This window comes from Henckelia pumila, chromosome 2 (assembly GCF_033568475.1).
Source record: "Henckelia pumila isolate YLH828 chromosome 2, ASM3356847v2, whole genome shotgun sequence".
In the NCBI taxonomy this organism is placed as follows: domain Eukaryota; kingdom Viridiplantae; phylum Streptophyta; class Magnoliopsida; order Lamiales; family Gesneriaceae; genus Henckelia; species Henckelia pumila.
This window is the reverse complement of record NC_133121.1, coordinates 184,877,327-184,890,136: the sequence shown is the minus strand read 5'-3', so window position 1 is coordinate 184,890,136 and position 12,810 is coordinate 184,877,327. Positions and strand designations below refer to the sequence as shown.

The window sequence follows — 12,810 nt, the reverse complement described above, 5'->3', positions numbered from 1 at the left end:
TGCAAGGGGTTCGGCCTCCAACCATTTGGAAAAGTAATCGACTGCGACCAACAAGAATTTCCTTTGTCCTGTGCTAACAGGGAATGGCCCTACTATGTCCATCCCCCATTGGTCAAAAGGGCAAGCAGCCACCACTGCCTTCATGTATTCTGCAGGTCTCCACTGTAGGTTAGCGTGTCTTTGGCAATTATAGCACGAATGAACCAGATCTGAGGAGTCTTTGTGCATAGTAGGCCAAAATAAACCAGCAAGAAGAGCTTTGCGAGCTAGGGCAAGACTGCCCAGGTGACTTCCGCAAGACCCTTCATGAATTTCTCGTAATACGTAATTTGCCTCGTCAGGGCCTAAACACTTTAACAAGGGCTGAGAGAAAGATCTCTTGAACAAAATTTGATCGATCATGACGAAGCGAAGAGCCCTTCTTTTTACTTCCTTGGCCTTTTTGTTATCATTTGGTAATTCCTTCTTAGTCAGATATGTGTGTATGTCATATCTCCAATCCCCTTCTGGTACTTGAGTTAGCATATCATCAAGAGTTTCCAACTGAGACACAAGTTCCCGACCTGCAACAATGGGATCAGGCCGATCATTCAATGCACTAGCTAGGCGAGCCAAATGGTCGGCCTTGATGTTCTCAGCTCGGGAGATGAGCTCTAAATTCAGCTCGGTGAATCCTTCCTTAGCTGTGTCTAATGCCTTAGCATATTTCCTCATTTTATCATATTTGATCTCAAACTTTCCGTTGCTCTGCTGAATAGCTAGTTGGGAATCGGAATATAGAGTAGCCCGGGAGATACCCAAATTCCGTGCTGCCTTAAGTCCGAGTAGCAATGCCTCATATTCTTCTTCATTGTTAGAGGCTCTGAAGTCCAATCTGATTGATATATTAGTTTCTTCACCCCAAGGTGAGATGATCACGATTCCAGCTCCGCTCCCTGACTGTCATGATGACCCATCTACAAAAATCTTCCATAGCTCTTCTTGTTCTAGCTGGACTGTCTCTGCCAAGAAGTCAGCCAGGGCTTGAGCTTTTATAGCTGTTTGAGGTTCAAACTTGAGATCGTACTCACTCAATTCTGTGATCCATCTGACCAGTCTACCTGATGCATCTGGATTAGTTGCAATTTTTCCCAGGACGCTATTGGTGAGCACGGTGATGGGATGTGACAGGAAGTAAGGCCGTAATTTTCTTGCGGTGATTACCAGAGCTAAGGCAAGTTTTTCTTGGGTTAAATAATTGAGCTCGGCTCCCTTCAAGACATGACTCACAAAATAAACAGGCTGATGATTTGCCCCGTCCTTCCTGACCAGGACTGAACTGGCTGCTCGGGGTGTGACTGCCAGATATAGGAACAACTCTTCCCCTGGAATAGGCTTATTCAGCACGGGCAATTGTTTTAAATAGGTCTTCAAATCCTGGAAGGCCTTCTCACTTTCCTCATTCCATTCGAAATTTTTGGTCTTTCGCAGTGCCTTGAAGAAAGATAAACTTTTATCTGCAGATCTGCTTATAAATCGGGCTAATGCGGTAATTCTTCCTGTCAGCCTTTGTACTTCCTGTACATTTCTGGGCGAGCTCATAGAAATGATAGCTTGGACTTTTTCAGGATTTGCCTCAATTCCCCTTCTCGTAACCATATAACCTAGGAATTTACCAGCCCGGACTCCAAAAGTACACTTGCTAGGGTTTAGCTTCAATTGATAATTTTTCAATGTCTGGAATGTTTGAGCCAGGTCAGTGATGAACTGGTCTGCAGTTCGGGTTTTGATCAGGATATCATCAACGTATACCTCAATGTTTTTTCCAATTTGTTGCTCGAACACTTTGTCCATTAGTCTCTGATATGTTGCCCCGGCATTTTTGAGTCCAAACGGCATGACCACATAGCAATAAGTTCCAGTTGATGTGACAAAACTCACTTTGTCTTTGTCCTCTTTTGCCAAGGGAATTTGGTGATATCCCTGATAAGCATCCAAAAAACTGAGTAATTCATGCCCTGCAGTCGAATCAACCAGCTGATCGATTCTAGGTAGGGGGTAACAATCTTTAGGGCATGCTTTATTCAAATCTCGAAAATCTACACACATGCGCCATTTTCCCGTAGACTTTGGAACTAGGACTATGTTGGACAACCAGGTCGGGAAGTGGATTTCTTCAATGTGCCCCGCCTTGAGTAACTCGTCTACCTGCTCCTTTATTACTGCATCCTTTTCAGGACCGAAGTGTCGTTTCTTTTGATTAATAGGGCGATAACCTTTTATCACATTGAGCTTGTGTTCTGATATTTCCCGATGGACCCCTACCAGGTCTGAAACTGACCATGCAAAGACGTCTTTATTTTTTCGCAAGCATTCCAGCAGTGTTCGCTTCAACTCTGTTTCCAGGGTTCGAGCAATTTTTACTACCCCGAAAGGAGGGGAGATTATTACTTCTTCAGTTTCTTCTTCAGTGGTGACAGATGTGTCTTCTATCAAGTTGATTTTTTCCATGCCAGAAATTCCAGGTCGGTCGACGTTATCAGTCCTGGCTACTTTTTGCTCTATTCTGACCTCCTCCACATAACACTTGCGCGAAATAACTTGATCACCTTGCACCTCCCCAACCTCATTACCCACTGGGAATTTCATTTTCTGATGCAGAGCTGATGCCACAGCCATGAAAGTGGTCATGGCAGGTCTGCCTAGTATAGCATTATAAGCGGATGGGGCGTCCACTATAATGAAACTTACAATTCGGGTTTTGCGAGTGTTGTTTTTTCCAAGAGTTAAGGGTAGGTGGACTAATCCAACAGGTCGGATGGCATGACCCGTGAAACCAAAGAGTGATGTTACCACAGGCTCCATCTTGTACTGTCCCAAATCCATTTGATTTATTGCTTCTTGGAATAAAACATTGACTGAACTGCCTGAATCCACGAATATCCGAGCTACGTCATAGTTTGCGACTGTGGCCCTTATTACCAGCGCATCGTTATGGTTGCTGGAAACCCCTTTCAAATCTTTTGGACCAAAGGAGAGGGTCGGGCCAGTATGGAAGATTTGATTCCCAATCTCCATATTTATTAATTTTCTACTGCTAGTTTTCCTAGCTCGATTGGAATCTCCGTCATTAGGGCCTCCAGAAATCATGTTTATAATTCCTCTAGCAGGCGGAGCTGGTCTTTGATTAGCTCGGTCATCGTCGGGCTGGCCCTGATTCGGGTGATTGAAATCTTCATGGGGAGGAGCAGTCCTGGCTCTTTGCCTCGGTCTTTCTTGCTGTCTCTTGTTCGGGCGATATCCCTCTTGACGGGTCAATATATTTTTTAATTCAGCATGTTTTTGTATTATTCTTTCAATCTCTTGATCTAATTGACGACAGTTCTCAGTAATATGCCCATACTCATTATGAAAGTGACAATATTTATCTGATTCCCTGTTCCGAGGTCCCTTCTCAGTCCATGGAGGCCTTTGTGTGAGCTTCTGATCATCACAAATTTGGAGGGCTCGGACTTTACTCATGCGCAAGGGAGTGAAAGAGCTGAATTCTCCCAACAGCGCAGGTCGGAATGGTTGTCCCATTCCTGTCCCATTGCTCGGAACCCTATTGCCCTTTGGACTTTTTGGTCGCTCCCTCTTCACAGCTGCTCGCGAGACCTGAATCTCTTCCATGTTGACATATTTCTCAGCTCGGGCAAGTAATTCCTCATACGTCTCCGGCGGCCTTTTTATTAAAGATTTAAGAAAATCTTTTGTATCCAGCCCTTGCATGAATGCGCTGATGAGCAGGTCTGGGGTAGCCATGGGTACCTCGAGAGCCAAGGCACTAAACCTTCGAATGTATGCCCTCAAATTTTCATGTTCCCGTTGTTTGATTGCAAAGAGACTGAAAGTAGTGGTAGGATGCTTTTTGCTACTAGCAAAGTGATGCAAAAAGGATTTGCTAAAATTCTTGAATTCCTTGATCTTCCCAGCGCGTAACGTATTGAACCATTGCTGGGCTGGTCCTATGAGAGTAGTAAGGAAAGCCCTACACTTGATCGGATCCGAATATTTATGCAGCAGAGATGCATTCTCGAAGCGTGCTAAATGTTCCTCTGGATCGCCTTTACCATCGTACTCCCCGACGTGGGGCAATTTAAATTGTTTGGGAAGGTCAGCGTCCAATATCTCCTGAGTAAAAGGAATGTTTTTGATTGTGGTAGCTAGGTACCCGGCCTGCTTCTTCCTGAGCTGCTCCATTTCTTCCTTCAATTTTTTGATCTCCTCGAGGTGGGCATTATGATCGGGGTGCGGAATATTTGCCTCATCCCTCTCTACCAAAACCCTCTGAACAGCCTGAGCTATTAACAACTCTAAATTAGGATGATTTCCATTCTGATCAGCCATCGAAACTCTTTTTCTTCAAATTCCCACAGACGGCGCCAATTGATGATGTCGAAATTTTACCTCGGGTTCGGTCTGGTAGAATGGATCCCCCAATTTCTTTATGGAGCAGGTCGGGTCGGGTACCACCAAGTTCTGCACAAGCAACAACTAGGTCAAGGGGCGCCGAAAGTGTTTTCGGCGTGACCCCTCCAATGCCTAAGTCAGTGTCTTGAAGGTAGAGGGTATGATTAATACGAAAACTGAGAGATATGAGTGCGTGAATAATGAGTAGTGAATAATGAATAATACCTGTATTTATAGTAAAAATAGAATAAGTTACCTAGTCGAATTATAACATGCTAGGGAGTAGGACTCCTCACTCATTGGTCCCTTTGTAAGCTTATCTCTATCTCATAAATATTTGATAAGATTTAAGCTTATCTCATATATATCAAAATCCCACTTGAATTAGAAAAAGATTGTACATGGCCCATTAAAGCATAACCTAGCTCGGCCCATTATGACCAGCCCAGGTCATGACAAAGCCCAACATAGCTTTGGACTGGACTGAACCCTACCACCCTGGGCTATGCTAGGTAAACCTATTATAAACGGGCTCGGGTGGAAATATTTTATCGGGGTTACAATGATAATTAAGTTTTTCACATGGGATAAATACTAATAGTCCAACTCTGATCTACAATGTCATAGTTTGTATTTGTAAATCATTTTATTTGAACAAAATGATGATTGAAGTAAGCATTCCGAAATTTGTTTTGTCAAAAAGAAGATAACTAAACTCAAAGCTTTGTCAAAAGTGCGCAATATTAGAGTTTCTTGTGATATATAGAAGAAATTTATTCATAGTTAAAGCGAAATAGCGCAAATCAAGACATTAGCAAACCTGATGGCTTATATGGACCTTGTGTATGAGATATCTCACTAAATTTTTTATGCCAATTTACACGAAAAGTTTTCTTGATTTTTAATTTGCGTTGAGAAAAAGAAAAAATAAAATAACCTGAAGAACGATAATTAATTTATGAACCAGTCGTAGCTATTTGCTCGAGAAGAATAGCAATGCACTACTACAAGCGTTCTTTAAGCAGATGAAAATCAGCTTTTTGCAATCAAGAAAGATAAACTAATTTTATTTATAATTTGGTTTTAAGAGATGATGACTCCACACATTTCATGTGATCGAGTAACTGCAAGCTAAACATGATATTCCCTTCAAGTAAAGAACAATCCTAGTATGGGTAATATGTAATTTTTAATTGAGTATTGTATATATAACAAAAATACACAGGTTAAACAAAATATGGACATCTCCTGAGGTAATATTTGGAGAAGGTGGAGTTTAAGTTTGTATTATGCATATGAACAACATACTATGATCCTCTAAGGGAAAAAAAGAACCAGTCAAGACATGCATTGCAGGACCTCCGTATAAACAATATTCTTGGTCCTTGTATTATCAGTGCTGTTAATTGCATCTGGCATAATCAAGACCTTGGTGTTTGCCATAGAAGTACCCCTTGATATTGCGACATACAACTGACCGTGCGAAAACATAGGCTCTGGGAGATAGATACCTACGATTGGTATGGTTTGTCCTTGAGCTTTATTGATTGTCATTGCAAAACATAGCCGGACTGGAAATTGCTTTCTTCTGAAGTGAAATGGGTAGCCTTCATTCTCCGGTGGCGATAGCGGAATTCGAGGAATAAAAACTTTCTTTCCAGCATGATGGCCAACTGTAATTTCAGTGTGGATAACATTGTTCTTGAATTCTCTACAAACCATGCGAGTTCCATTATATAATCCATCTGATGGGTCCAGATTTCTTAACAACATAATGGGGCAATTCTTCTTCAAAAGCAAACGATGTGGAGGCATGCCATTAGGTTCCAATGAGTTTAAGAACTCCTCTGGATAAAAGTTTTGAGTATCGTCAACAGCCTCATCATAACTTAAAAATGTCGTAACCTCTCCAGGGAACAATGAAATGATCTTTTCATTCATTTTGTCGACATAACTATTTTTCGATGCTAGAATAGCTCTGTCAGTCATATAATTAGAGGAATGACAATTGTTGACAAGATCTGGAAATATGTTATCAATGAGTTTCTGTTCTGATGAGTCGACATCACCATCATCAAATTTTATAACCATCTCATCTGGAATTTGAATATTCCCACAACCATCAGTGGGTTCTATTCCCTTTCCAACTCGTAGCAAAAAATCTCCAAAAGCGGGATCCGTTCTAGCTCTCATATTTTCGAACAAAACTAATTGCTTCATTTGTTTGTATAAATATGATTTAACCAAGCTTCCATTAATAGTTTCTTGCACAGAAGCCTTTGGGATAACAGGCAACACCTGCATAAAATCTCCGCCTAGAACGACGACTTTACCACCAAATGGTTTTGAAACACCAACAATGTCCTGTAAAGTGCGGTCAACAGCCTCAATGGCAAAACGTTTAGCCATAGGTGCCTCATCCCATATAATCAACCGAGCAACGCGCAATAATTCAGCAAGACCTGTTTGTTTCGAAATTGTGCAAAAACTCTTCTCATGTAATTCAATTGGAATCTTGAATCTAGAGTGAGCTGTCCTTCCACCGGGTAATATCGATGCAGCAACACCTGAAGTTGTTGTTGCCAAAGCAATCATATTCTGCGACCGGACATGCGCAAGCAGGGCACGGTATAAAAAAGTTTTTCCCGTACCACCAGGCCCGTTTACGAAAAACAAACCACTGTTTCCAGATTCAAAGCATTGAAGAATCATGTCGAAAGCTCTTCTTTGGCCAACATTAAGCTGATCTTTGGCTAACAAATCATCGCGTGATACTTGAACATACATCTCATCCATGATTTCTCTTGACACAGATCTGCTCAAGCTATTCACAATAATAGGACTTCGAGGCAAATCATATGATTCAATTTTTTTCCCCATACTCTCTAAAAAGAAAGCAACTGAGCGGATAGTTTCATACAAAATAAGTGTATCATTAAGACCATGTTGTCTTTGAAAATCTTCATTCAAATGCGTATAAAATGAATTCCACAAATTTCTTACATCGGCGGGCTCACAGTGAATCAAGATAGTAGCAAATAGTCTCCTTAATGCATATGGCATTTGAAAGGCAGCAGCCTCATTCAGGCATTCAAAGTTACTCCGATCACATTCAAGAAATCCCCTCTTTTGAGCAGCTTCCTTGAACGTAAAACAGATTCTATTATTGAACGTGAGCAGATAATTGAAAGAGGTAGGACCTCGCACATGAAGAAGCAACAATCGTAAATAATGAATCTCACCTTCAACAGGATGTGCAGCATTCACACGACCAATAACCTTCCTTTGTTTTCTTTTAGACCAAAACTTCCCCTGCATATCCCAAACATAATGTTCAGGGAATTCAGAGTACAAAAATTTTTTTGCTTCATCATCCATGGCACAGAAATTAAAAAATTCTGTTAACATAGTTTTGGATGTCTGCTCCAAATTTAAAACACTCTGTAAATTTTGATTCCTCCAAAATGTTATGCAATGCTTATTAGGCAAATGAAGGGGCAAATTTATCACAGCTGGAGATATCTCATTTAGATCAAACTCATAAATCCTCCACATTGCTTCCTGAGCCGAAACCCACCTGGCATCCTGAAAGTTCCTAATCTCATCCACAAATTGCTTTGTATCATGAGTAACAATATTAACACCTATTTTGTCATGGCCCTTGTAGATATATTTGTACAAATATTTTACAGCAGTCAAGCCTGAACAAACCTCAACATTGAGATGACAATCATATCTATACAACAGATAAGGGTTGTATGGAACAACCCATTGTGAATTTAATTTAGCACCTCGAATATCCACTGTACCTCCGTAATCCCTCCTACGATATGGATAACCATCCTGTCCTTGAGTCGATTTTTGAACAAATTGACGAGGATAGTGATTTTTACACTGTCCTCTAATCATGCAAGAATTTTTCTCATTCAAATGTCCACATGGTCCATGCATCATATGCCTTACAACCAAACTATGTAGACGTGGATGGATATCCTGATCCGGAACTTCGGCAGAAACATAACAATCAAACAGATCGACTGTGTTTATCTTATGTTCCTGTTTCAATATCACAAGCATGTGAGCATGAGGCAAACCCTTTTTTTGAAATTCAACGACATACACATATGCTGATACAGTACCAAAGATAGCCTTGCGCAAAATCTGATCCTTAAGATCAAGTAACTTAGCTCGAAAAACTCTAGAAGTTAAGTCAGGACGGTCTTGTGCGCGCTGACCTTTAAATAAGTTTGTTGTTATTTCAGACCATTCAGGATTACAAGTCATAGTGATGAATAAATCAGGTTTCCCAAAAGTTCTCACCAACGCAATTGCATCTAGATATCGTCGTCGCATATCATGAGGACCACCAATGAATGAAGCCGGAAGAACTATTCTCCGCCCTACTTCACTACCCCTGCTTTCACCAGCAACCACACTATCAACAATACCTTGGTACAATTCAGATCTCATTTCTGCTTGGTTTCGCCGATAATAGTCCAGCCTTGTTGTTTCCAGCTTCACATACATGTCAACAACAAACTGCTGTAACAATCTTCCACCATAGAATAAAACGGAAGTAAAATTATCCCTGATTTGAAGCTTGTAGCAATAATACTCACGACAAGAGATCATTTTGATATTATCTCTTCGAGCAGCTGTAAAAGAAAAAATATATAATTACAAAAACATATAATATAAATAAGAATATGAACCATAGACATGGACAAGAAATCTAATGGTCAAAAAAAAGAATCTGAAAATTATTAAATATAATATGAAGAAAATAACTAACATTGATGTTTTGCTAGTACATTATCCATGGAGGAGAAGTTTGTTGGAACTAATACATCTTCGTTTGGTCGGACAATATCTTCTCCATTCTTGAACTTCGGAATATGTTGGTGTCATCCATTCTGTCCATTTGGGAAAAACAATGGATACTGTAATGGGTCGTAACAGCCAAAGTAATGTTTTATTTGATGATTACGACCATCAGAACCATGTATAATAATATCTCTGTCGTAAGGTATATTAGGATTATTTCCTTCAACCCAAATAGCAGCAACTTGATCAACCGATGGAGTGTTATAGCAACGTTGATCCAAAACAGCATTCTTACAAATATGTAACTGAATGTCTTCGATGGAGGAATATTGTTGGATACGACGTAACAATTTTGCATATGGATTGTTCTTCAATATATCCATTAATGTTGCCACAATTAACTCATCAACATCAGCATTATTTATGACATGCATCCTATTACGCAATTCATTGTCGCTGTCCCAAAAATATAATTGGAAATGAGTTGGAGATTGATCCCTAGGTACAATTGGTGGTAAAGTATGGAAAATCTGCCCCGAAACCCGAAAGGTATAAACCCCACGGCTCGAGGATGCAAGTTCTCTATCAAGCCTAACACCAAAAGATGTGAAGGAAAAAATACTATTGTATAATCGAATCCTGCGAAACTCTATTGCCATTGGAGATTCACAATCTGTGAACATAGTCATCAAACTTGATGGAATAACTGAATCAGCTAATTTAATTTTACCAGAATCACAACAAAATGACGGTGGCTCAAATTCGAATTTCTTTGCACCGCAAAAACGACACAAAGATAGAGGGGCTAACAAGTGTCGACGGTCGAAGTCGCATTCCAAAACTGAAATAGAAAAGAAACATGGAAACCAAAAATCATGTTGCATAAAATTTATTTTCTTTCATAGAACATAACTATTTTATATTAGAATAATAAACAATAAGAAGTTGTAATCGATAACTCACAATGAGGCATGCAAGCTACACGGGATTGATGCACTCCAGAAACTTGACCTGCAGAAATCGATAAGCAAACAAACACAAAATAAGATTTCGGAAGTTTATAGGAAATGAACATTTGTTTTTGAATCTAAGAACTAAATAATGGTACCTCGTGGAGACTACCGTTCTGTTTCAATTTGATTTGATGGAACACTTTTTTTTAAAAAGAAGGAAATAAATTAGTTTTAAAAAAACTCTTAGAAACTACAATAATAATTGGTAATTATTAGAATATAAAAGTCTCTGGTTCGATATAAATTTTTGGAAAAATCACAATTTTCTAGGTAAGCCATTTTTTTCTAGTTTCTCGGTAAATTTTAAATCTTGTATATGGTCTTTTTCACATTTGTTTGTTTTTTTTTTAAATAAAAAGATGGCTGAATACTATTTTTTTTTCTCTCTCTCCATGATTCTTCATGAAAAGCTTTCATTTGCCTTTGCACACCCTGTGCTTCCTAAAAAAACGTTTCAACATTCCACAATGGTTAAAAAAAAAATAAGGGGCCGTGCCGCAGAGAAAGAAATGATTTAACATCAGAGAACGGCATTACACTATGACAAATATTGTTTGTGCCGGACCATGACACGGCTACAACAAACCATGGATAACACAAACCACCAAAATGAACTTCCCATTTAATTTATAATTAATTTATAATTTATACAGCACAACATATATTAGCTTATTATGAGTTCCTGTCTACAACCGAATATTATATATGTAAACAAATATGGGAAAAGTTAAAAAAAGTGCAAACAAAGAAGGGAAAATAAAAATAAATAAACCTTGCAGAGAAGCATCGTGGCTCCCAAACCGGCATTCCAAATATGACAACGATGACCGCTTTCGACCCCGCATCAAAAAACAATGAAATGGAATGAACAGGCAGATAAAATGATGAAGGGAAAAAATGCCTAGCAGCTGGAATACAGCACCACCAAATGAAAACGACGTGATTTGTGAATGTGGAAATGGTGGGAATGTAAAGACTTACGTTAGATTGCAATTAAGAGGACAAAACAATTAAACTCTAACCATTTTTAATGACACAAGGATAAAATAGAAATTTCACAATTGAACTAATACTTTTTAAGGGATATAAGATAAATCATGCAAAAGTTTTTGACTAATTTCAAAATTTTTGGGTTGTAAATGTGTTTATAATATGAAATGAAGCTTAAGAAGGCCGCCAGCCCTCCCGCCGCCGTCCGCTGCTCCCGCCGGTAAGTGTTGAATAATATAATTAAGTTGTATGTTAGTATAATATTGTATATTTTTTTTAAAAAAAAATTACGGGTACATTAATGTGTTTTTGACTTTTTCGCAGCCACCGCCTCCGTCGTCGCCGCACCGGATCTGCCATCTTCATTTGCTGAGGTATATATATATAATATAATATATATAAATGTATAAATATATATGTGTATGTATACATATATATGTAATTTAGTATATATGTAAATTAATGTGTTTTTGACTTTTTTGCAGCCGCCGTCATCGTCGCCGCCGTCGCCCCGGATCTGCCATCTTCAGTTTGATCCGAATAACTTATTTTTATTTTGTCTGTTAGTTTGTTGTACAGTAAATTATGTAGAAAAACAATCAAACCTTGTGTAGTGGTTAACTAATTTTAATGTTTTCTTTATTTTAATGTGTATATGATCGTACATTTCATATATATTTTAGCTATATAAAGAGTTGTGCAATTATTACAATAATGGTTAAAAAATCAAAATAAATTAAAATATATATATATATATCGCTAAATTCAGCAACACCTTAATAAATATTTCGTCTCTAAAATAGCGACTAAATGCAATATGTTTGTCGCAATTTACGACGCTTTTATAAATAATTCGTCTCAAATAATGACTAAAATCATTAAAATACGTCGCTATGTAACGACGAAATTATCTGCAAAACGTCGCTAATAGTGACAAATTATTTACATTTTCGTCGCTAACAGCGACAGATTTAATAAATAACATTAGTCGCTATTAGCGACGAAAGTTTTAATAAAGACTGTCACAATTACCTACGAAAATATTTTTCGTCGCAATTAAAGACGAATTATATTTGTCGCTATTAGAGACGAAATATATGTTTGTCGCAATTAGGGACGAAATATTACTGTCGCAAATAGCGACGAAATTAAAGTATTTTAGTCGTTAATAGCGGCGTTTATTTTTAATTTGTCGTTAATACCTAACGACGAAGAAATTAACGACCATTTATTAATTCGTCGTTAATTCAAATTTAGGGACGCTTTAAGGCTATTAAAACCGTCGCTAAAAGCCGAGTTTTTTTGTAGTGTTTTGAGACATTATTGATGATTCGCGATAGCACAAGTGCATTGCATTTGTTCCAAAAGTGCAATGTATGAGACAACATATATAGATTCAACCCAGGAACATCAGAAGGGTGAATGTAGAGAACATTCGTCGAGTCAATTGGAGCAGCCACGAGTCTTCAAATGGACCAACATTGAGGAATATATACAAAATCAAAATTAAATTTGCATAATCATAAGTACCAATTCATCATTTCAAGAATAT

At 38.5% G+C, this 12,810-nt stretch overlaps 3 protein-coding genes across 4 annotated transcripts; all 3 read right to left on the bottom strand.

Moving 5' to 3' along the window:
* Window positions 1–942: 942 nt before the first annotated feature.
* Window positions 943–4,368, bottom strand: LOC140879161 (uncharacterized). The gene has a single exon (XM_073282824.1). The coding sequence runs from the start codon at window positions 4,366–4,368 to the stop codon at window positions 943–945; it is 3,426 nt and encodes a 1,141-aa protein (XP_073138925.1).
* Window positions 4,369–5,769: 1,401 nt separating this feature from the next.
* Window positions 5,770–9,063, bottom strand: LOC140879160 (uncharacterized). Its single transcript, XM_073282822.1, has one exon. The coding sequence runs from the start codon at window positions 9,061–9,063 to the stop codon at window positions 5,770–5,772; it is 3,294 nt and encodes a 1,097-aa protein (XP_073138923.1).
* A 177-nt stretch (window positions 9,064–9,240) lies between these two features.
* LOC140885331 (uncharacterized) lies at window positions 9,241–11,196 on the bottom strand. Of its 2 annotated transcripts, XR_012150874.1 has the most exons (4): window positions 11,041–11,196; window positions 10,364–10,407; window positions 10,219–10,266; window positions 9,241–10,096 (listed from the first exon to the last, which is right to left on the bottom strand). XR_012150874.1 is itself a non-coding variant. In XM_073292300.1 (3 exons), exons 1-3 carry the CDS (start codon window positions 11,111–11,113, stop codon window positions 9,336–9,338), a joined length of 882 nt encoding a protein of 293 aa, XP_073148401.1. In that variant the 5' UTR covers window positions 11,114–11,196; the 3' UTR covers window positions 9,241–9,335. The 2 variants fall into 2 exon arrangements, 1 of the variants encoding a protein (XP_073148401.1); XM_073292300.1 differs by lacking the exon at window positions 10,364–10,407.
* Window positions 11,197–12,810: the final 1,614 nt, after the last annotated feature.